Source organism: Microcaecilia unicolor, chromosome 1, assembly GCF_901765095.1.
Source record: "Microcaecilia unicolor chromosome 1, aMicUni1.1, whole genome shotgun sequence".
Taxonomy (NCBI): Eukaryota; Metazoa; Chordata; class Amphibia; order Gymnophiona; family Siphonopidae; genus Microcaecilia; species Microcaecilia unicolor.
This window is the reverse complement of record NC_044031.1, coordinates 1,279,675-1,305,027: the sequence shown is the minus strand read 5'-3', so window position 1 is coordinate 1,305,027 and position 25,353 is coordinate 1,279,675. Positions and strand designations below refer to the sequence as shown.

Below are 25,353 nucleotides of genomic sequence, written 5' to 3'. Positions count from 1 at the left end.
CCGAACTCTCATCCACGCTCTCATCACCTAGACTATTGCAACCTACTCCTCACTGGCCTCCCTCTTAACCATCTATCCCCCCTTCAATCAGTTCAGAACTCCGCTGCATGCCTTATATTCCGCTTGAACCGATATACTCATATCACCCCTCTCCTCAAGTCACTTCACTGGCTTCCGATCAGATACCGCATTCAATTCAAGCTTCTCCTTCTTACCTACAAATCCACTCAGTCTGCAGCACCTCATTACCTCTCTAGCCTCATCTCCCCTTATGTTCCCGCCCTTAACCTCCGCTCACAGGACAAATCCCTCCTCTCAACACCCTTCTCCACCACTGCCAATTCCAGGCTCCGCCCATTCTGCCTCGCATCACCTTACGCATGGAATAAACTTCCTGAACCCCTACGCCACGCCCCCTCCTTACCCATCTTCAAATCATTGCTCAAAACCCACCTCTTCAATATTGCTTTCGGCACCTAACCTTTATACCTTTGTACCTTTCATGTAATCGTGAATGCCCCAAATTGACTACCCCTACTTGACTGACTCTACACTTGTCCATTAGATTGTAAGCTCTTTGAGCAGGGATTGTCCTTCTGTGTTAAAATTGTACAGCGCTTCATAACCCTGGCAGCACTTTAGAAATGTTAAGTAGTAGTAGTAGTAGTACCAGGCACTGTACATACTATATAAATCACTTTGAACATAGATGCAAAAACCACAGAAAGACAGCATATAAAGTCCCATTTCCCTTTCCCTATTTGAGATTCTACTTGGAATGTTGCTACTATTTGAGATCCTATAGGGAATGTTGCTATTATTTGAGGTTCTGTTGCTACTATTTGAGATTCTGCATGGAATGTTGCTACTATTTGAGATCCTATAGGGAATGTTGCTATTATTTGAGATTCTGTTGCTACTATTTGAGATTCTGCATGAAATGTTGCTACTATTTGAGATTCTGTTGCTACTATTTGATATTCTACAGGGAATGTTGCTATTATTTGAGATTGTGTTGCTACTATTTGAGATCCTATATGGAATGTAGCTATTATTTGAGGTTCTGTTGCTACTATTTGAGATTCTACATGGAATGTTGCTACTATTTGAGATCCTGTTGCTACTATTTGAGATCCTATATGGAATGTTGCTACTATTTGAGATCCTATATGGAATGTTGCTATTATTTGAGGTTCTGTTGCTACTATTTGAGATTCTACATGGAATGTTACTACTATTTGAGATTCTGTTGCTACTATTTGAGATTGTACAGGGAATGTTGCTATTCTTTGAGGTTCAGTTGCTACTATTTGAGATTCTACATAGGGATGCTACTATTGAGATTCTGTTGCTACTATTTGAGAGTCTACATGGAATGCTGCTAGTGGAGGAGTAGCCTAGTGGTTAGTGCAGCGGACCTTGATCCTGGGAACTGGGTTCAATTCCCACTGCAGTTCCTTGTGACTCTGCACAAGTCATTTAACCCTCCATTGCCCCAGGTACAAATAAGTACCTGCATATACCTACTACTACTACTACTACTACTTAGCATTTCTATAGTGCTGCCAGGGTTACGCAGCGCTGTACAAGTTTATACCTGCAATAAAAATGCAGAAGGGCAGCATATCGTCCCATTTCCCTGGACGTGAGGATCGCCTGGTGACTTGCCTGCCTGCCTGCTGCGAAGGTGTTGGACCTCATGCGTCACCTAGACAGGATCTTAGACAGTGCTGGGGAGGAGCCAGCTGTCTTGGTACACGTGAGTACCAATGAAATAGGAAAATGTGGAAGCAAGATTCTGGAAGCCAAATTTAGACTCTTAGGTAGAAAGCTGAAGTCCAGATCCTCCAGGGTCACATTTTCAGAGATGTTCCCTGTTCCACACATGGGACCCAAAATGCAGGTAGACCTCCGAAGTCTCAATGCATGGTTGAAACGATGGTGCTGGGATGAGGGATTTAGAGTTGTTAGGAACTGGGTGACATTCTGGGAAAGGGGAAGACTGTTCCAAAAGGATGGGCTCCACCTTAATCGGGATGGAACCAGGCTGTAGGCACTAACTTTTAAAAAGGAGAAACAGCAGCTTTTAAACAAGAACGAGGGGAAAGCTGACAGTCACCCAGGAGCACATGGTTCAGCGTAGACTACCCTTGAAGGATACCAGGAGAGAGATTTCTACAATGCTTAAAGTAAGCCAGGTGTGCTTAATGAGAGAGCAGGATAAAGGATGCACATTATCCCCGTCAACTTCTAAGCAGCTGCCTCAGGAGTCTTCGTAAATTGCGTAATCAAATAAAGCTCCGGGAAGGAATTAACACTGGTGGTCTTTAAAAAGACCTTTGGTAGTGACAAACAGAGATTGCTGAAAGTGTGTGACAGCTCATCGTCTAGCTAACTGTGTGTTCCACACACTGTGGCCGAAACACAGATCTGTGTCTAGTCTACAATAAGCCATTGTGAATTGAAGCCAGCTGTCCTGGTCTCTTTAGCCACTGACCCACTTTCCTTCTTGCTTGGTATTTTCCCGTGGGATTTTTGTGTTCACCCACTTCGGTGGACCTTTCTCGGAATTCTAAGCCGAAGCATTCAAAATGCTCCACAAAATGTTGCAAATTCTGCAAGTTTATTTGTCGTAATTTAAACAATTATGCAGAATGTCAGTACAATCCAGTATTTTCATTAAATTATGCTAGAGAAAACAAAGAGACTTCAAGGTTCTCTTACTTAGTGATTTTCTTCTAGCAGAAGGAAATTTAGAAAAGTGCATCAAAGAGAATCGGGGTTCACATGCACTCATAGAGTTGACGCAGATGGCTGGGAGGGGGACAGTGTGAACGGTATGAAAGGGATTGGCTGGACTGGAAGAGATAGGTGGGCTGACAGTGATGTACCAAAGCATGTGTCTACAGTTTTTTCAAGGAGGTAGAGAAGGAGGAGACAAATTTTTGTGACAGGTGCACACTTTACTCACCTTTTTACAGCATCCCCTCAGGGCCACCGAGAGGGGGGGGGCAGGGGGGACAAAATTCCCCAGGCCTGGACCTCCAAGGGGGGCCCGGTGCCGCAGTCTCACCCACCCTCTGTCGTCGACCACCTGCCACCGTGCCGGGCCCCCTGCATGAAATCACAGCACCTCTCAACTCCGTGTGAAAGCGGTACAGGCAGCAGGGCAGAAGATTGCCTCCCTTCGGGCCTCCTTCCCTCCCTGTGTCCCGCCCTCATCTGACGTAACTTCCGCGAGGGCGGGACACAGGGAGGGAAGGAGGCACGAAAGAAAGCGATCTGCTGCCCTGCTGCCTGCACCGCTTTCACACGGGGGTGAGAGGAGCTGTGATTGCAATGCAGGGGGCCCGGCCTGGTGGCGAACGGAGGGGGGGGGGCGGGTGGAGGGAGGAGGAGCGGCGACCTCAGGGGGTGGAGGCGGGGCCCCGGGGGCAGCTTTGCCCCGGGCCTGGCCCAGTCTCTCGGTGGCCCTGCATCCCCTCCCTGTACACAGGTACCATCCATATGTTTTCCAGCCCCCGCACCACACTCCATACATCTTTTTCCAGTTCCTCCCTGCACACACACTCCATCTTGATCTATATTTTTCCAGATCCCCCCGCCCCCATCCTCACTGGTCCAGCGTGATAGGAGGAGGAGCTGCAGAGATGCACATCTGGAGTACCTCTTTGGGGCAGGAAAGAACCCTATTCTTTTCTGCCTGCTGCCACTACTCTGGACGGTGCTCCCATTTCTCCAAAATGGCTTGGCCAGAGCGGTGGCAGCAGACCACCAGGGTGCATTGAGGAAGGTCTGGGGAGGGCCTCTGAGGCTCAGGAGCAGGGTGGCCAGCCAGCCTGCCTTCCTTTCATCCCCATTACCATAGGATAAAACTAATTGCAGACCCCGTTCCTGCAGTACTACTGCAGCAGTACCATGTGATTTAAAAAAACAAAATTCCCCGAGCACTGCAGATTCTGTGTGAAAAAGGTAAATCCTGCGCAGCAGGGGAGATCTGTGCAAATTCTGTGTTGCTCAGAATCCGCCAGGAGTAACGGTGTGATAAGCGATGCCAAGTGTGAAGAGCTTTAAACATGAGGATCAGAATCTTAAACTGAATACGAAAGGCTACAGGAAGCCAGTGAGGAAGAAGAAAAAGCAACGTTCTATGTTCAGAATGCTTAGAACGGGTGAGAACTCGGAGAGTTGTATTCTGAACAGTCTGCAAACAGCATACTGAAGTCAATGCAAGACCAGAATACACAGAATTGCAGTAGTCCAATCTAGAAATGATAAAGGCATAAAGAAATGTTTCCTGGGATGGTTTATCCAAAAATGACTGGATGATACAAAAATGACGAAGGTAATAAAAGGCAGCCTTTGCCAGAGATTGGATCTCCTCGTTGAAAGATAAGTCTTGGTCTAGAATAATGCCAAGACATTTTTGAGAGGAAACTAGGCTGACTGACCAATCGTTAATCTATGGTGCACACGAAGGGGCCATAGACTTACCTGTAATCCAGGTAGCTACCGTCTCAGTGTGACTAAGCATAAGATAATTCTCCTCTGATCTGAAGCGACTGTTCACGCTATCCAAAAATACTAGGACTAGAGGGCATCAGTTGAAGCTACAGTGTGGTAAATTTAAAACGAATCGGAGAAAATTTTTCTTCACCCAATGTGTAATTAGACTCTGGAATTCGTTGCCGGAGAACGTGGTACGGGCGGTTAGATAGATTCCTAAAGGACAAGTCCATAGACCGCTATTAAATGGACTTGGAAAAATTCCGCATTTTTAGGTATAACTTGTCTGGAATGTTTTTACGTTTGGGGAGCGTGCCAGGTGCCCTTGACCTGGATTGGCCACTGTCGGTGACAGGATGCTGGGCTAGATGGACCTTTGGTCTTTCCCAGTATGGCACTACTTATGTACTTATGTACTTATCAATGATAGATTGAAGACAGGGCATGATTTAACTTAGTTTTTCCTACTGATTCTCTCTTTCCAGATTTTACCATCATGATATCATCAGCATAATAGAAGGCATGTACACCAAAGTCCTGAATGAGGATTGCTCAAGGATTTCAAAATAAATTAAACAGTAGAATAACTTACAAACCATTTGTCAGAGCTAATTTGCATATTTTTGACAGATGGCCATGCCCACTTCAGGTTGAGTCAACCAATCAAGAACTGAAGATCCGCCCAAGCCATGCCTACTCCCCACCCCTCTTGATGAAATCACTGCATGTGACATCATAGCCCCACCCATGCCCCACCTGTTTTGCTTAACCCTGCCCCCTAGTCCCACCTTATTTGCATAACCTCACCATGAACCCTACCCCTTTTGCAGAGTCTCAATCCAAAACCACACCCCTTTCAATAACACCACAGGAAGTGACAACATACGTCTGCCCAGGCCTCGTCCCTTTTTTAAGATGGCAGCGAGTAGTGGATGCCCCATGGCACTTCCTGTTTCAGACTAGTCTCAAGACAGAGTCCCATCTTCTTTTCTCCATCTATATGTAACCCACCCAGGCAGCTCACACACACAGCTCCGGCTCTGCTCCAAAATCCACCTGGGGTAGATCACACTAAAACACACACTGTCTCACAGTTCTCTCTGCCAACATGACCCCTTTAGTTGTTGATCACTCATCCATGATTTCTTCAGAACCTTTGTCCCATCCCGGAACAGGGTCATTCGCTCATGCAATGCAAGACCTGCCAGAAGTGAAGCTTCCTGCTCCCACTTCTCCCATCCAAGGAGGTTATCCCCACAGATTTATTTTTTGTTACATTTGTACCCCACACTTTCCCACTCATGGCAGGCTCAATGCAGCAGGCAATGGAGGGTTAAGTGACTTGCCCAGAGTCACAAGGAGCTGCCTGTGCCGGGAATCAAACTCAGTTCCTCAGTTCCCCAGGACCAAAGTCAACCACCCTAACCACTAGGCCACTCCTCCAAATCGGGAATGCTCCTGCTTTCTGCACTTGCAAACTACATCTGTCTTTGTACCTAGGACCTCAGTGCTATAGGTCTTGGCAGGAGTGAGCTACCAAAGAACAGAATTTTCTCCAATCAACCTATTTACTGATTTCTATGTCCTGCTCCCTAGGGCTGGATTTTACTCTGATTCCCTGATTCAGACTGTCAGTAGCAGCTCTGTCTCCTTAGTGACCACCCTGAAAATCCTTTCTGTCACCCTTCAGGCATGAGCATTTTCATTGTGGGGGGGGGTCACATATACTTATTCCCTTGATGCTCTGATCTCCTCCCATGGTTTTCAGTATCATCTTGATGCAGATGACTCTCAGATCTACCTCTCCACACCAGAAATTTCAGCAGGAATCCAGACCCAAGATATCAGCCTGTCTGTCTAACATTGCTCTTTGGATATCTCACCACCATCTGAAACTAAACATGGCCAAGACTGAGCTTCTTATCTTTCCCCCTAAACCAACCTCTCCTCCTCCCCCATTCTCTATTTCTGTAGATAACACTCTCATCCTTCCTGTCTCATCAGCTCGGTAACCTTGGGGTCATCTTTGATTCCTCCCTCTCCTTCTATGCACATATTCAACAGACTGCTAAAACCTGTCATTTCTTTCTCTATAATATCACCAAAATGCGCCCTTTCCTTTCTGAGCACACTACCAGAACCCTCGTCCACACTCTTATCACCTCTCGCTTAGACTATTGCAACTTGCTTCTCACAGGTCTCCCACTTAGCCATCTCTCTCCTCTTCAATCTGTTCAAAATTCTGCTGCACAAATTATATTCCGCCAGTGTCGTTATGCTCATATTAGGCCTCTCCTCAAGTCACTTCACTGGCTTCCTATCCACTCCCACATACAGTTCAAACTCCTCTTATTGACCTATAAGTGCATTCACTCTGCAGCTCCTCAGTACCTCTCCACTCTCATCTCGCCCTACATTCCTCCCCTGGGTAAATCTTTCTTATCTGCACCCTTCTTCTCCACTGCTAACTCCAGTCTCCGTTCCTTTTATCTTGCTGCACCATATGCCTGGAATAGACTTCCTGAGCCAGTACGTCAAGCTCCATCTCTGGCCGTCTTCAAACCTAGGCTAAAAGCCCACCTTTTTGAGGCTGCTGCCTTTAACTCCTAACTCCTGTTCACTTATTTTGTTTTATCATTCCCCTCATAACTAATTTCCTTATCCCTTATTTGTCCTGTTTATCTATCCTGATTAGATTGTAAGCTCTATCAAGCAGGGACTGTCGCTTACATGTTCAGTGTACAACACTATAGAAAGTAGTAGTAGTTTGGGTGGGGCTATAATATCACATCTGATGACATCATCAAGAGGGGTGAGAGCAGGTTGGTTTGGGCAGAGAGTGGGTGTGACTTGGGTATATCCTCAATTCTGATTGGCAGATGTGATCGGAAGTGGGTGTGGCCACCTGTCACGTTTGATTTGACACTGTCGATCACAGCATACTTCTCGATACCCTGTCCTCACTTGGATTCCAGGGCTCTGTCCTTTCCTGGTTCTCTTCCTACCTCTCCCTCCGCACCTTTAGTGTTCACTCTGGTGGATCCTCTTCTACTTCTATCCCTCTGCCTGTCGGCGTACCTCAGGGTTCTGTTCTTGGTCCCCTCCTCTTTTCTATCTACACTTCTTCCCTTGGTTCATTAATCTCATCCCATGGCTTTTCCTATCATCTCTATGCTGATGACTCCCAAATCTACCTTTCTACCCCTGATATCTCACCTTGCATCCAAACCAAAGTTTCAGCGTGCTTGTCTGACATTGCTGCCTGGATGTCTCAACGCCACCTGAAATTAAATATGACCAAAACCGAGCTTCTCATTTTCCCCCCCAAACCCACCTCCCCGCTCCCCCCCGTTTTCTATTTCTGTTGATGGCTCTCTCATTCTCCCTGTCTCCTCAGCTCGAAACCTTGGGGTCATCTTTGACTCTTCTCTCTCCTTCTCTGCTCATATCCAGCAGACCGCCAAGACCTGTCGTTTCTTTCTTTACAACATCCGTAAAATCCGCCCCTTTCTTTCCGAGCACTCTACCAAAACCCTCATCCATACCCTTGTCACCTCTCGTTTAGACTACTGCAATCTGCTTCTTGCTGGCCTCCCACTTAGTCACCTCTCCCCTCTCCAGTCGGTTCAAAACTCTGCTGCCCGTCTCATCTTCCGCCAGGGTCGCTTTACTCATACTACCCCTCTCCTCAAGACCCTTCACTGGCTCCCTATCCGTTTTCGCATCCTGTTCAAACTTCTTCTACTAACCTATAAATGTACTCACTCTGCTGCTCCCCAGTATCTCTCCACACTCGTCCTTCCCTACACCCCTTCCGAGCACTCCGCTCCATGGATAAATCCTTCTTATCTGTTCCCTTCTCCACTACTGCCAACTCCAGACTTCGCGCCTTCTGTCTCGCTGCACCCTACGCCTGGAATAAACTTCCTGAGCCCCTACGTCTTGCCCCATCCTTGGCCACCTTTAAATCTAGACTGAAAGCCCACCTCTTTAACATTGCTTTTGACTCGTAACCACTTGTAACCACTCGCCTCCACCTACCCTCCTCTCTTCCTTCCCGTTCACATTAATCGATTTGCTTATTTTTTATTTTTTGTCTATTAGATTGTAAGCTCTTTGAGCAGGGACTGTCTTTCTTCTATGTTTGTGCAGCGCTGCGTATGCCTTGTAGCGCTATAGAAATGCTAAATAGTAGTAGTAGTAGTAGTAGTAGTAGTGGTATGTAAGTTATACTAACAACAAGGGAACCAGAACTGTGGTTCGGTATCATCTCGCAGCCCCAGCAACATTACCCCTCAGACTCCTCGCTCTAGTCCCACATTCCAGTAAGGAATGGAGGTATAACAGTTTCCTCTCTGATTGATTTCAGGACCAGCTGCATCCTGAAGCAGTGGTTGAGATTATTAGCATACATGTTAATTTGTTTAGCAAGTGCTGTATCCTAATGAGAAAGAAGCAAATTTCAAAGCCATGTTTAAGGTAAATTGTGGCTCACCTGGGAAACTGCCTGCTGAAAAGCTGTTTTAAATGTACACAGGGTCCCACAACACCTGGAGTTTCAGTCAGCATTTCAGGGTGAGGTCAGAAAATAGAGTGCTAACCTTGTATTGTCAATTGAAATGTGTTGATTTGCATGAAATTGTACCTGCAACCGGTTTCACTGGGGAAAACGCCCCCTCTTATGTACACTTTGATCTGTAGCAGACATTTTCAGCTTTCCTCACTCCACTGCCAAGGACTGAGAGTTAATTGAGATTGGAGTGGCACTGGCAGCCAATGCTGTAGCTGCAACTTGCCTATCATTGCTGTTGCAGAGAGAAAGAGTTCGGAGACATGATCCATTCACTGTTAAAATCTCTGTTAACGTTTTCATTTTTGCATTTTCTCACTGCTTATGCATTGCAGCCCGTCCTGCTTGGTCTCGTTACGGCAGGCTGTCTCTTTTCTACTCCCTACAGTGTCCTGCAGCGGGGTGCAGTCACTTCCTGAGACTGACAGCATCAGGCCATAGCAGAGGAAACAAATCAATGTGCTCAGCACCCAGTCCCCTGTCACAGGGTTAGAGAACAGAAGCCCAGACCAACCTGGACTGTCTTTACTGATTTGCATAAACATGTTAACATGTGTTAATACAATTTAATCCACATTAAATAACACAAGCCCAATTATTCCCAGGGAGCTTGTTCACAGACTATGCTCTTAACGTGGATTAAAATGCACTAAATCATTAACACAAATTAGCTAGTAAGAGCCCTGGGGACAGGAGAATACCACCTATATCTGAATGTAATATTTAAAGGTCTCGATCTAGGAACGCAAAAAGATCAGCACGCACATTCCTCAATCTACACTACCCCAACTGTAAAGGACTAAAATACAAATCCACATACGCAACCAGCTTCTCCTACATTTGCACGCAACTATGGAACGCAATGCCGAAGGCCATAAAAACAACGCAAGACCTAACTATCTTCCGAAGACTACTGAAAACTGACCTGTTCAAGAAGGCATACCATAAATAACCATCCTAACTATTAAAATAATAAGAATGATCGTGAACCAGACAGAACCAAACTCTTATCACTTGACTGACCAACCTCATTACTATCAACGAACAAGCAATACCATAATGTATTCTTCTTTATCATGTATGTACGCACCTTAAGGCAATACCACTTTAATCCTTATATCGAAAACAATTTCTCTATAATTGATGATCTAACATATGCTACATTACAATCTATCACCATAATGTATTCTTCCTTATCTTGTATGTATGCACCTTAATGCAATACCGAATGTAATTCTGTTACCGGAAATGGCAATCGCCACTACGGCAAATGTAAGCCACATTGAGCCTGCAAATTGGTGGGAAAATGTGGGATACAAATGCTACAAATAAAAAGGTTTGTGCAAGTTTATCAAGCCAGGAGAGCTCTCAGATTGATCCTACCTAACAACCAAACCTGCCACGCTACTGAGAAGGGGGGCAGAGCTACGGAATTCTCTACCATTAGAGATCAAACTAATATCAGACTATATGAGCTTCCATCGTCAACTGAAGTCCTAGCTATTTCAAAAATATTACGGACAACCAATAGACCCCAATAAACAAGTTTCATAACATTGGTAATACAGACTCCAGGGTACAAACATGAAGAGATAGGAAAATAGAAAGACTGAGAATAGAGCCCATCGGTTTTATGGGATCAACACAGAGTTAAATTATATCTAATCAGCCTGAGGCTTATGTCAAAATGTCAGAGGTAACTGTTCAACACTATACACACACTAGATGTTAGAACTTTTTAATGTATAGCGATGTTCTTTTAACTTGCATTGTTCTCTGCCTTGAACTTCAAGGTTAAGTGGATTATAAATGCCAACGTTAAATTAAATTTAATTAATTAAGGTACCCGATGAGAAGGCATGAGCTAAATGTAAAATAAATACATTTAAAAAGAGAATACTTACCATCCCAATAAACACCATCTCATTTTCCCTCTCTTGCTTGGTCTTCCTTCGTTGTGTGAAACCTCTCCAAATCTGCAAAGCAATGGAAAATGCAGTTAGTGATATCAGCTCCTTCTAAAACGTGTTTATAAAAAAAATGAGCCTCTCACGGACGAAAGCTGATGAATTGACGTACATAACTTAGAGAGTGAGAACAATGTGCTTAAAGAGTCCCATCACTCAGAGACCCTACTGTGCAAATCCTATATCAAATCTGAGTAAAGCGACCACTACAATTCCAAAATGACAGGAAGGAAAAGTATTCATATTGGCTACACATCGCCCAGGATACAAAGCTTTCACTTTCTCCATCCTTGATGACAACTCCCGTTCAACTCTCCTCTATGCTCTTGGAGCTTCCAGGTTAGACTACTGTAACATCGTCTACTCTGGCCTTCCTCTCATTCCTCTCATGGAGGAGTAGCCTAGTGGTTAGTGTGGTGGACTTTGATCCTGGGGAACTGAGTTTGATTCCCACTGCAGCTCCTTGTGACTCTGGGCAAGTCTCTTAACCCTCCATTGCCCCTAGTACAAAATAAGTACCTGAATATATGTAAACCGCTTTGAATGTAGTTGCAAAAACCTCATAAAGCCGGTATATCAAGTTCCGTTTCCCTTTCCCCCTTTCCCTTATGACATCACAATATCAGAAGTGAGCCAAGTATCGGGCAATCAAGCCATTGTGACATCACTGATGAGGTTGACTCTTATTGGTGGAATGAGTGGAGGAGTAGCCTAGTGGTTAGTGCAGTGGACTTTGATCCTGGGGAACTGAGTTCGATTCCCACTGCAGCTCCTTGTGACTCTGGGCAACTCACTTAACCCTCCATTGCCCCTGGTACAAAATAAGTACCTGAATATATGTAAACCACTTTGAATGTAGTTGCAAAAAAACCTCAGAAAGGCAGTATATCAAGTCCCATTTCCCTTCCCTTCTTATTAATAAGCTCCAGGCTGTCCAAAATACCGCAATACTTCTTCTTTCTCATGCACACCATTCAGACTGTGTCACTCCTCTTCTCAAACACCACCATTGGCTTCCAATCCCGTTTAGAATTCAAGGCAAGATCCTGACATTAATACATAGGGTTCTCTATTCTGGGCATCCCCCCTACCTTTCCCCTCTGATTGTTTCCTACCGACCAGCTCATTCTCTATGTTCCTTTACAAGCAATATGTTATCTATCCCTTCTGTCTGCTCTAGACTGGAGTCAATCAGGCATTCTGCATTATTCTTCAATGCTCTCTCTCTCTGAACCTAGAGCTACATGCTAACGTGGAGGGGCATAATCGAAAGGCGCCAGGGAAATAGATCGCCGGCGATCTATTTTGGTGGCGGCGCAACAGCTGGCCGTAACCGTATTATCGAAAATGATGGCCGGCCATCTTTTGTTTCGATAATACGGTTCGAACCAGCCAAATGCCTTGGATTTAGCCGGAGTTGAGATGGCCGCTTTTGTTTTTCAGCGATAATGGAAGCTAAAAGCGGCCATCTCAACCCAGGCTACATCCAAGGCATTTGGTCGTGGGAGGAGCCAGCATTTGTAGTGCACTGGTCCCCATGACATGCCAGGACACCAACCGGGCACCCTAGGGGGCACGTCTAAAAATTCTAAAAAAAAAACACAAATAGCTCCCAGGTGCATAGCTCCCTTACCTTGGGTGCTGAGCCCCCCCAAATCCCCCCCCCAAACCCACTCCCCACAACTCTACACCATTACCATAGCCCTTATGTGGGTACAGTGGGTTTTGGGGGGGTTGGAGGGCTCAAAACCTAGCACCACAACTGTAACAGGTGGGGGGGGGGGGGGGATGGACCTGGGTCTGCCTGCCTGAAGTGCACTGCACCCATTAAAAACTGCTCCAGGGACTTGCATACTGCTGTCAGGGAGCTGGGTATGACATTTGAGGCTGGCATACAGGCTGGCAAAAAAGGTTTTTATTTTTATTTTTATAGTGTGGGAGGGGGTTGGTGACCACTGGGGGAGTATGGGGAGGTCATCCCCCATTCCCTCCGGTGGTCATCTGGTTAGTTGCTGTACCTTTTTTTGAGGCTTGGTCGTGAAAATAAAAGGACCAAGTAAACCCGGCGAAATACTGATTAATGCCGCTTTTTTTCCATTATCCACGAAAGCCGGCCATCTGGTAGCCACGCCCATGCCTGCCCATGCTAGGCCACCAACACGCCCCCTTGAACTTTCGCTGGCTCGGCGACGGGAAAGCAGCGATGGTGTAAAAAAAGCATCTTTCGATTATACCGATTTCACCGCTTTTGAGAGATCGCTGGCCATCTCCCGATTTATGTCGGAAGATGCCCGGCGATCACTTTAGAAAATAAGCCTGATAGTAACATAGTAAATGATGTCAGATAAAGACCTGAACGGTCTATCCAGTCTGTCCAACAAGATAAACTCATTTTACATGGTATTTGATACTTTATATGTATACCCAAGTTTGATTTGTCCTTGCCATTCTCCGGGCAGTGGGTTTGCTTCCCATTTACCGGCGTGGCCACCCAATCTCCGCTAAGATTCCATGGATCCATTGCTTCTAAACAGGATTCCTTTGTGTTTATCCTACGCATGTTTGAATTCCATTACTGTTTTCATCTCCACCACCTCCCACGAGAGGGCATTCCATGTATCCACTTCTGACATTACTCCTGAGTCTGCCCCCCTTCAACCTCAATTCATGTCCTCTAGTTCTACCATCTTCCCGTCTCCGGAAAAGGTTTGTTTGCGGATTAATACCTTTCAAATATTTGAACATCTGTATCATGTCACCCCTGTTTCTCCTTTCCTCCAAGGTACACATGTACAGGTCGGAAAGTCTCTCCTCATACAGTTTGCAACACAAATCCCATACCATTTTTGTAGCTTTTCTTTGCACCGCTTCCAGTCTTTTTACATTTTTAGCAAGATATGGCCTCCAAAACTGAACACAATACTCCAAGTGGAGCCTCACCAATGACTTGTAGAGGGGCATCAACACCTACTTTCTTCTGCTGGTTATACCCCTCTCTATGCAGCCTAGCATCCTTCTGGCCACAGCCGTTGCCTTGTCATATTGTTTCTTCACCTTTAGATCCTCGGAAACCAACACCCCATGGTCTATTTCCCGAGTCTAGCTTACTAATCTGTCTCTTCCTATTGAGTCTCTCTCTTTTGGGTTTCTGCACCCCAAGTGCATCACTCTACACTTCTTGGCATTAAATTTTATTTGCCACACCTTTGACCATTCTTCAAATGTTTGGAGAACCCTTCTCATTGTTTCTTCTCCCTCCAGGGTATCCACTCTATTGGCTATTTTCGTGTCATCCGCAAAAAGGCAAACCTTTCCTTCCAACCCTTCAGCAATATCTCCCAGAAATATATTAAAAAGAATAGGCCCCAGCACCGACCCCTGAGGAACTCCACTGCTTACCTTCCTTTCCTCCTAGCGGATTCCATTTACCACCACCCTCTGCCACCTGTCAGTCAACCAGTTTTCTATCCAGTTAACCACATTTGGTCCTAAGTTCAACCCTTTCAGCTTATTCATGAGTCTTCTGTGGGGGATCGTATCAAAAGTTTAGCTGAAATCCAAGTAGATTACATCTAGCACATATCCTTCATCCAGTTTTTTGGTCACCCATTCAAAGGAGTCAATAAGATTCGTTTGGCAGGATTTTCCTTTGGTAAAGCCATGTTGCCTCGGGTCCACCCGTTGTCTTCTAGAAAGTTAACTATCCTTTCTTTCAGCAGCGACTCCATTATTTTTCCTACCACCAACGTGAGACTTACCAGTCTGTAGTTTCCCACTTCTTCCCTATCTCCACTTTTGTGATGAGGGACCACATCCGTTCATCTCCAATCTCGCGAAACCCCTCCCGTCTCTAAAGATCTATTAAATAAATCTTTAAGAGGTCCTGTCAGGACCTCCCTGAGCTCCCTCAGTATCCTGGGATGTATCCCATGCGGCCCCATAGATTTGTCCACCTTCAGATTCTCCAGCTGTTTATAAACTCTTTCTTCCGTAAACGGCGCAGTATCCACTCCATTCCCAAATGTTCATTCACCAGCCAACCGCGGTCCTTCACCAGGATTTTCCTCCGTGAACACCGAAGAGAAATAATTGTTTAGCACATTCGCTTTATCTTCCTCACTTTCCACATAGCCATTCTCATTATCTTTCAGTCTCGCAATTCTATTCCTATCTTTTCTCCTTTCTCCAGTATGTCTGAAAAAGGTCTTGTCACCTCTCTTTACAGCTTTAGCCATTTCTTCTTCTGCTCGCGCTTTCGCTAGCCGTATTTCCCTCTTCACTTCTTTGAGTTTATGTTTAAATGATTTTTATTGATTTTAGAAGACATAACATTCCACATTTTTACAACACGCTTCCAGCCTTACTAGACTCTATATTTAACAGCTAGTCTTCAACCTTTAATCTTTCTTACCCCTCAACTCCCACCCACCTCCCCCTTTCCTGACTAAACTATTACCCACCCTCTCCCTTCCCCCCTTCCCTTTGGAGGTATCTCAGTCATTTATTGTTAATCAAATCTTAACTTTACTTTTCACATATTCAGTAAATGACTTCGTGCTCTAGGAGTCAATGTGTCCAAAAATGGGCCCCATCTGCGAAAAAATCGTTGTTCTCTGGCGGGGGGTTGTCGTTTTGCTTCCAGCCTTTCATATCTCATAAGTTGTATCATCTCCCCTCGCCAAGATTGAAGTAAGGGAGCTTTATTAGACAGCCAAGATTTTAAAATATTTGATTTTGCCACAATTATAGCTCTGATCGAAAATTCCCGCATGCCCTGTGGGGTCGGTTTATGAATGTGCAATTTTCCAAATAACATCTCCGGATTGGATTGCCAGCTAGCCTGCCAAGTAAATGAGATCCATTTCAAAAGTTTGTCCCAGAAGATACGTATTTGCGGGCAGGCCCAGAACATGTGTCCAAGAGTGGCTCCTGCAGCCTCGCATTTTGGACAAGCTCCATCCGGGGATAATCCCATATGAAAGGCCCGCCTTGGTGGTACATAGGCTCTGAGCGCCACCTTGTACTGCATTTCCCAGTGTTTTGAGGGTTGAGTTAGGTGCCTCAGTCCCAAAATATGTTCCTTTAATGTTGCAGCTTTGATAGTGACACCCAGCTCCGCACTCCATGCCTCTGCCAGCCTTCCAGGATCAAGCTCTGTATTTGCATCTTTAAGGTGTCTATGATGAAATTTCAAAGGAACCTTCTGCTGGGATCTGATGGAATATGCCTCCGCCAACTCCTCCTGGACGTCTTCGGTCAAATCATCCCATGGTAAGCCGGCTATATAGTGTTTCAGTTGATAATAGTAGAAAATGTCCGTTGATAATAACTGATATCTTTTTTTCAATTCCCCAAAGGACTGGATCTTTCCTTCCGCTGTTAACACCTGTGTTAAATAGATCAGTCCCTTTGATTTCCATCTCCGGTAAGCGCTGTGTAGCTGCCCCGGTGGGAAATCCAGATTCCCGCATATGGGCAGGTACGGTGTCGTCTTCGCAGAAAAATGGTGTAGTCTGCAAACCCATCTCCAGACCGCTCGTGCTGATGTGAAGATTCCAGTATCCATAAAATCCATATTCAGTATCGCTTTTGGGGCATGCAGCATGTATCCTGGGTGAGCTGGATGTAACGCTGCGGTTTCTATTGCTGTGGCTGAAAAATAGCTCGTTCCTCTGATCCAATCATTTATGTGGCGCATACCACTCGCTATTGTTAAATTCCTGATGTTCAAAAGTCCCAAGCCCCCATATTCCACTGGAGTCTGGACTATCCACAACGGTATTCGTGCTTTTTTCCCCCGCCAGAGGAAGCGTTGAATGGCTTTAGTCCACTTTTTTTCCACTGAATTTGTCAAAAACAACGGGAGCACTTGAAAAGTATATAGCCACCTAGGCACTATCATCATATTGATTATAGCAATACGACCCAACAGAGAGAGTGGATAATCATGCCACATTTGCAATCTTGTACATGTATCTCTCAACAATTTAAAAACATTGAGTTGATATAACTGTGTTAAATCTTTAGGTATACAGACCCCCAGATACTTGATTTCACTATCTACCCAATTCACCTTAAATTGCTTGGAAATAGGAGTGCTTTCCCCATGCACCATCATGGCAGTTGACTTGGCGAGATTAAGAGTGAACCCCGAGAGTTGGCTATATCTCTCGATTACATTTAATAATAACGGGAGTGCCCCACTGGGGTTAGTAGTCAAAATTAGCAAGTCATCAGCAAATGCCAACAACTTAATCTCATTGACTCCTATCTTAGCCCCCTGTATTGCCTTTTCCAATTTTATTGCTCTAAGCAGGGGTTCCAGCGCTATGACAAATAACAGGGGCGACAAGGGGCATCCCTGACGCGTCCCCCTACATATCTGAAAGTTCTCACTTTTCACTCCATTAAGAAGGATCGCGGCTGAGGGCTCTGTATATAATGCCGTGATAGCCTCATAAAACCAGCCTTGAAAACCCATATAGCGCATCGTATCAAACATGAATTCCCAATCCACTTTATCAAATGCCTTTTCGGCGTCAAGGCTTAGGAGGAGTGTTGGTACTTCCTCATGTTTGCTACGGGCCATTCCTAGGAGCAGCTTGCGGACATTCCCTCCTGCTTGTCTGTCGCGTACAAACCCTGTCTGATCCTCCCCAATTAGCCTCGGCAGAATTTTTGCTAGTCTATTAGCCAATATCTTTGCCAATATTTTATTATCCACATTAAGTAGTGATATTGGCCTATAACCCTCAGCTTGATCTTCAGGTTTACCCGGCTTCGGCAACAGAGTTATAAGTGCTGAATTAGCGTAGAGCGGGAACCTCCGATTCTCCACCACTGTATCATAGTACGCTCCTAGGACGCCCAGGGAAGCCTCAGGCAATAATTTATAGAACTCTCCTGAGAAACCATCAGGGCCTGGTGCAGAGGAAAGCGCCAACCCTCTAACCACTTTTTGAAGTTCCTGGCCCTGGATATGTTCATTCAACTGTCTTATTTCCGAATCTTGCAAACGCGGAACCCCTAGCCCCCCCAAATAACTATCCAGGGACTGTTCCCTAATCGTTTGTTGTTTTTGATATAATTTAGAATAATACTGCACAAATATCTGTCTGATATCCTCATTTTTGGTCCGTAGCGCCCCTTGGCTGTCTCTCACAGCTGTGACCACCCGGTGGGATTTCCAATTCGTTACTAATTGGGCTAATAAGGGGCCTGCTCTGTTCCCATATTTATGCAATTTAAATTTTTGATAAAACATCGCTCTAGTAGTCTTCTCATGTAGGTATGAGTTAAGGCCTACTTGTATTGTCTTATAATGCTCCCATGTCTTTTTATTTGGGTTAGCCGCATATTGTTTTCTTGCCCTCTGTGCCTGTTTTTCCATTTGTACTATAGCCCTAGCAATTTTTTTATTCCGTGCCGTCACATATGCTATAACATCCCCTCTGAGGACCGCTTTCGCTGCCATCCAATATAAGCTAGGATCATCTAAGTGTTGGCTATTGAGTTTGGCATAATCTTCCCACTTTGTTGCAATAAATTGCGCAAAGTCTTTGTTCCCATACAAATACCCTGGAAATCTCCATCCCCGGTTACTTTGAAAATAGCTAGGCGCCTCTAAGTCCACCCACACCATGCTGTGATCTGATATCTCCTCCGGGCCTATTGTAGCCTGTAAAACACCTGGGAACAGCTCTCTGCTTACCATAATGTAATCTATTCTGGAGAGAGTCCCGTGTGCTCGTGACAAATGAGTATATTCTTTTTCACCCGGGTGCATTATCCTCCACGTGTCCAATACCCCCAATGTATTCGTGAACACCCTGAGCGCCTTTGCCTTGCTTCCTCCCCAAGTATCCTTTTTAGGATTTGAACAATCTTGTATTGGGTCCATCACTAGATTAAAGTCACCCAGTATTATTAGCGGACACTGTAATTTAGCACATTGATGTATTAGAGTTTGATAGAAAGTAGGTTCAAACACATTAGGGCCATAGACACCCAACAGCGCCATTTCCTTCCCCTGTAGCCACAGCTTTATCAATACATATCTGCCCTGCTCATCCTTTGCTATTAATTCTGCTTTGGCAGCTAAGCTCTTTTTAAGGAGGACCGCTACCCCTCTTCTCCTCCCATCTGCCGAGGCTGAAAATACGTCCCCCACCCAAGACCTCTTTAACTTCTTATGTTCTATCTCTGAGAGGCGAGTTTCCTGTAAGCAAACAATATCCGCTTCATGGCGTCTTAGTGCCGCTAAAATTTTTGCCCATTTAACTGGCGATGTTATCCCTCCCACGTTCCATGAGATAAGGCGCGTTTTCCTAATATGAGCCATACATTGTGAATATTATGCCCCAATAGCTATTCCAATCTCCAACCCTCTCCCCAGGGGACCCAGCCTCCCCCCAGTGAGTTGTAAGCACAATCCTGCTAATGCCCCGGACTTTCCTCCCCTTCTTATGCAGATGTGACCTTGTCCTCGTTCTCTGGAACGTCTGACATTCCTCATTGACCTCCTTGTTCCTTTCCCCATGTTTAATCCTACCCTCCTTATCTAACTCCCAACCCCCCTCCCTTCTCCCCTCCCCATCCCTTCTCCCCAATTCCCAATCTCGCACCCCAGACATTCTATGAGCAAACTCAGAATGTTCTCTCCCGTTAGAGGCAAGAGGCCCTCGCTCCCAGCACTTCTTGTAACATCCTATGTAACAACCACCACTCTATAATAAAACCACAAAGTTTCATATAACAATGCACACAAGTTAACAAGCATCTACTTAGCCTTCCACCACGTGTCCTTTATCTGCAAGAAAGGATTTAGCTGCAGCCACAGTTTGAAAATAATGCCACTTGTCCTGAAACAAAATCTTGAGGCGGGCTGGGTACATCAAGGCAAATTTTAAATGGTTTGCAATTAACCAGGAGCATAGCGGGTGAAATCCTCTCCTCTGTTCCTGAACAGACTGAGAGTAGTCTTGGAAAATCAGAATCTTGTGACCTTCATACTCAAGTTCTGTTCTCCTAAGGCGGAATCCATGCATTATTTCCACTTTATGCTTAAAATTAAGTATCTTCGCCACAATCACCCTGGGACGATTTTTAGAGTCATCTTTGCGGCCTACGCGGTGCGCTCTTTCCACCACTAGGGGTTTCCAGAGTCTGTTACTGCTAGTTCCTTTGCTAGCCATGCTTCCAGCCATGTTTCCAAATTTTTTTCTGGAACCTTCTCCGGGATGCCTACTATTCTTATATTGTTTCTCCTGGATCTGTTTTCCAGGTCTTCCAGTTTCTGATTTTGTTCTGCTAATTGTTTTTTCAGTAAGGCTATGTCTGGGGATTGTGATTGAGTTTCGTCCTCGATAGTTGAGACTCTTGTTTCTAAGTCCCCAGTTCTTTTCCCCAAGCCGTCCAACCTTGCCTGGAAGGACTCCAATTGTTCAGAGAGCGTGTTCCAGCGCGGATCCATGGCCTTTATTACTGCCATTGTTATTTGTTCTAGTTGCGCGTCTGTAAATATAGGGGTTGGCGCCGCGACCGCTATCGCGTCCGCCATTTTGGATTCGCTTCCCCCCGCTTTAGTTTTCTCTTTTTTTGAAGATTTCTGTGCCATTTCCGTCGGCGATTTGTGGAGAAACTTGTCCATACAGTGCGCGCACTGTGCGGTATCGTGGTAGGTGGATGTTTTAATTTAAATTCTCATAAGAATGGCGCTTAAGAGCGAGGGACCTCAGAGCCGAGCGAAGCTGCTGCCGTCCCGCTCACCGCATCACCGGAAGTCCACTTCTTTGAGTTTAATCTGATAATCTTTTCCATGATCCTCTCGTTGCATTCTTTTGTATTTCTTGAACAAAGCCTCTTTTGCTCTTATTTTTTAAGCTACTTGTTTAGAGGACCATGTAGGCTTCCTGTTTCTCTTGGTTTTGTTTACTTTCCTCGCGTAAAGATCAGTCGCCATATTTATAGCAGCCTTTAGCTTGGACCACTGTTTTTCCACTTCTCCTATGCCTTCCCATTTCAACAACTCCTTTTTCAGGTATTCCCCCATTTTATCAAAATCAGTACATCTGAAATCCTGTACTTTTATTTTTGTACGTCCACAGTGCACCTTCGCCCTTATATCAAACCATATGGTGTGATGATCACTATTACATAGGTGGGCACCCACCCGGATATTAGAAACACTTCCTCCATTCGTGAGCACTAGATCCAGCATCGACCCTTCCTCTCGTGGGTTCCATCACCATTTGTCTGAGCAAGGCACTTTGACAGGCATCCACAGTTTCCCTACTTCTTTCCGATTCTGCAGAAGGGATGTTCCAATCCACATCAGTAGCACCTCCCCTTTCATACCAATCTTTTGCATATCTTCTATCAGATCCTTGTCTAGCTTCTCTGTTTGTGCCGGAAGTCTGTAGACAACCCCGTGTGGATACAGGTTTCATCTTCCCTTTCCAGGACGATCCATAAAGCTTCTCCCCCCCCCCACACACACACACACATTTCAGCCGCTCTGATATTGTCTCTCATATACAGCGTCACTCCTCCACCTCTTCGGCCCTCTCTATCCTTCGTAAAAAGATTATAGCCCAGTATGGTCACATCCCATTCATGGGAGTCATTGAACCACGTCTTTGTAATAGCAACAATATCCAAGTTTTCTTCAAACATCAGGGCTTGCAAGTCTTGAACCTTTTTACTTAGACTGCGAGCATTTGTGCTCATTGCTTTCAATTTGCATAGTGAGTTTAAGTGGTTTTCTATATTTAGATGGCCTTTCTCTCTGCCATCATGTTTATTCTAGGGGTGACTTTCTGAATTCCCTTGTTTCCTTTTGTCACCCCCACCCTCTAGTTTAAATATCTAGAAACATACTGTCTAAATTTCTCCCTAAGGATCCTTTTTCCCATCACAGAAAGATGTAGCCCATCGTTACAATACAGCCTGTTATTTTTCCACATATTACCCATGCGCCTATATATCTAAAACCTTCTTCTTTACACCAAGACTGAAGCCACTTATTGAATTCCTCTGTTTTGCGTAGTCTTTCCTCTCCCCTCCCCAACGTAGGAATTACTTCAGAAAAAGCCACAGTCCGAGCCAAAGATTTCAGTCCCTCCCCAAGCTTCTGGAACGCTCTCTGTGCTGTAAACTTGCTATTGTTGGCCAGGTCATTAGTCCCCAGGTGAATTACAACATCAGCATTTGAAGCCTTCCTCTCTTCTCGGATCACTTTCAGTATTTGGTCTGTACATCTTGTAGCTGAAGATCCTGGAAGACATTTCACTAGGTTGGAACCCCTGAACTGTGATCCTAAGCTAATGCCTCTGATAATGGAGTCTCCAAGCAGTAATAATTTTCTGCTTTTCACCATTCTGTCATTATTTGGGGGATGTTTCTTGGGTTGTGCTGCTTTCATTGCCTCTGGTTCCACCAAAGTACTTCTTTTTTCACCATCATAATGATGCAACACTGCAAAAAAATTTGACAGGGGCAAAGCTTGGAAGGGCGAGTGTTTCTGTGTCACAGATCTTAGTCTACCAGAGCCTACTGTGACCCATCTATTCTTCAGTTGTTTCATTCTCTGTGGAAGTGGTAGTAACAAATTGGCAGGGAAATGAGTAATCCTGGATGCTTCTTTAATTGTAGCTAATTCCTTCTTGAGTTTGTTGATCTGATCTTTCAAAGCTGATAATTGGAGACAGAAAGGACAAGCTCTAAGGTTCCAGATAGTTTGTCTTAGGATTAAAGCAGAACATGTATTGCACAAGTTGATGTGATTCAAAAGAGTGAAAAGATAAACTATAATAGGAGATAAGGAGGAGTAGGATTGACCAATTATATAGTAACATAATAACATAGTAGATGATGGCAGAAAAAGACCTGCACGGTCCATCCAGTCTGCCCAAGAAATGTGCCACTTTTTTGTGTATACCTTACCTTGATTTGTACCGTATAAGTCTGCCCAGCACTATCCCTGCCTCCCAACCACCAGCCCCGCCTCCCACCACCGGTTCTGGCACAGACCGTATAAGTCTGCCCAGCACCATCCCCGCCTCCCACCACCGACTCTGGCACAGACCGTATAAGTCTGCCCAGCACTATCCCCACCTACCAACCACCAGCCCCGCCTCCCACCACCGGCTCTGGCACAGACCGTATAAGTCTGCCCAGCACTATCCCCGCCTTCCAACCACCAGCCCCGCCTCCCACCACCAGTTCTGGCACAGACCGTATAAGTCTACCCAGCACTATCCCCGCCTCCCAACCACCAGCCCCGCCTCCCACCACCGGCTCTGGCACAGACCGTATAAGTCTGCCCAGCACTATCCCCGCCTCCCAACCACCAGCCCCGCCTCCCACCACCGGCTCTGGCACAGACCGTATAAGTCTGCCAGCACTATCCCCGCCTTCCAACCACCAGCCCCGCCTCCCACCACCAGTTCTGGCACAGACTGTATAAGTCTACCCAGCACTATCCCCGCCTCCCAACCACCAGCCCCGCCTCCCACCACCGGCTCTGGCACAGACCGTATAAGTCTGCCCAGCACTATCCCCGCCTCCCAACCACCAGCCCCGCCTCCCACCACCGGCTCTGGCACAGACCGTATAAGTCTGCCCAGCACTATCCCCGCCTCCCAACCACCAGCCCCGCCTCCCACCACCGGTTCTGGCACAGACCGTATAAGTCTGCCCAGCACTAGCCCCGCCTCCCAACCACCAGCCCCGCCTCCCACCACCGGTTCTGGCACAGACCGTATAAGTCTGCCCAGCACCATCCCCGCCTCCCAACCACCGACTCTGGCACAGACCGTATAAGTCTGCCCAGCACTATCCCCACCTCCCAACCACCAGCCCCGCCTCCCACCACCGGCTCTGGCACAGACCGTATAAGTCTGCCCAGCACTATCCCCGCCATATCCCGCCTCCCAACCACCAGCCCCTCCTCCCACCACCGGCTCTGGCACAGACCGTATAAGTCTGCCCAGCACTATCCCCGCCTCCCAACCACCATTATGGTGTAATGAAGATACTTCATTACACCAAGACAAATCCCTCCTCTCAGTACCCTTCTCCACCACCCCTGCCAACTCCAGGCTCCGCCCTTTCCAGGCTCCGCCCTCGACTCGCCTCACCACGCGTGGAACAAACTCCCCGAGCCCATATGCCAGGCCCCCTCCCTGCCCATCTTCAAATCTCTGCTTAAAACCCACCTCTTCAATGTCGCCTTCAGCACCTAACCTCTACACCTCTACCCAGGAAATCTACACTGCCCCAACTTGACATTTCGTTCTTTAGATTGTAAGCTCTTTGAGCAGGGACTGTCCTTCTTTGTTTATTTTGTACAGCGCTGCGTAACCCTAGTAGCGCTCTAGAAATGTTAAGTAGTAGTAATGAAGATACTTGTCCCTTGATTGCCCTATATAAAGGGAATTCACCTAGGGGTGGGTAGGAGTATAGAGTCATACCCTCTGCAAGTGAAAAGACAGGTGAATAGGAGGTAAAGTCAGCAGTTTATCAGGAAGACATTAAGAATAGGACACAGGTAACATCAGTTTACAATCAAACCAAGTCTGAAAATGGCCATCTTAGCTCAGACAACTCTCATATACTCTCCCCCTTCTGTTCACCTTTACTATCTTCTCTTTGCTTTCTATACCTCAGTTTTTGTCTGATTCTCCCCCTAATTGCTATTTTTTTGACATTGTAAACCACTTAGATGTCTCTGTGTTGACCTTGAACTTGACTAAAACCCTCCTTAATGATTCTGTGACTGTCCTATTGTCACATCAGTATTTGATCAAGGAGTGTAATCTGCACGGGGGGGGGGGGGGGGGGCAGGTGTGGCTCTGGCCACCTTGTTGAGCATCTGGATGGACTTTGCAAGTCTTTCATATACTATGAGGCAGATGCAGCAACCAAACGTAAAAAAATCTAAATCGTTAAAGTCCCTAACGATTTTAAAATAACGAAAAATGCACCAAAAAAAAAAGTCACACATGCTGAGATCGGTATTGAAACGTACAATGTATCAAAGAATCACAATACACATCGTCAATCGGCCCCCAAATCATGCGCAGAGCAGCCAAGCGTTATGTTAGCTGCTCTGCGCATGCCACAAACAGTCAAAACACAGTCAAATCACAAGCACATGGCTCCCAAATCAAAACAAAAATAAAAAAAAGGATCGGGAGGGGGCAAGGGCGCTCATCAGGAGCGTCCTGTATGGACGGCCTTGCCCCCCCCCCCCCCCCCGCTGCTCCCCACTTTCCGCCGCTCCCCCCCCCCCCCCGAAAAAGCAAAATG

At 45.9% G+C, this 25,353-nt stretch overlaps 1 protein-coding gene across 1 annotated transcript in view; it reads right to left on the bottom strand.

Moving 5' to 3' along the window:
- Positions 1 to 25,353, bottom strand: part of LOC115460006 (dynein regulatory complex protein 11-like) — a 185,023-nt gene that overhangs the window by 110,862 nt on the left and 48,808 nt on the right. Inside the window, exon 5 of the mRNA XM_030189868.1 lies at positions 10,981 to 11,052. Coding sequence (XP_030045728.1) covers positions 10,981 to 11,052 — 72 coding nt within the window. The remainder of the gene's footprint in view (positions 1 to 10,980; positions 11,053 to 25,353) is intronic.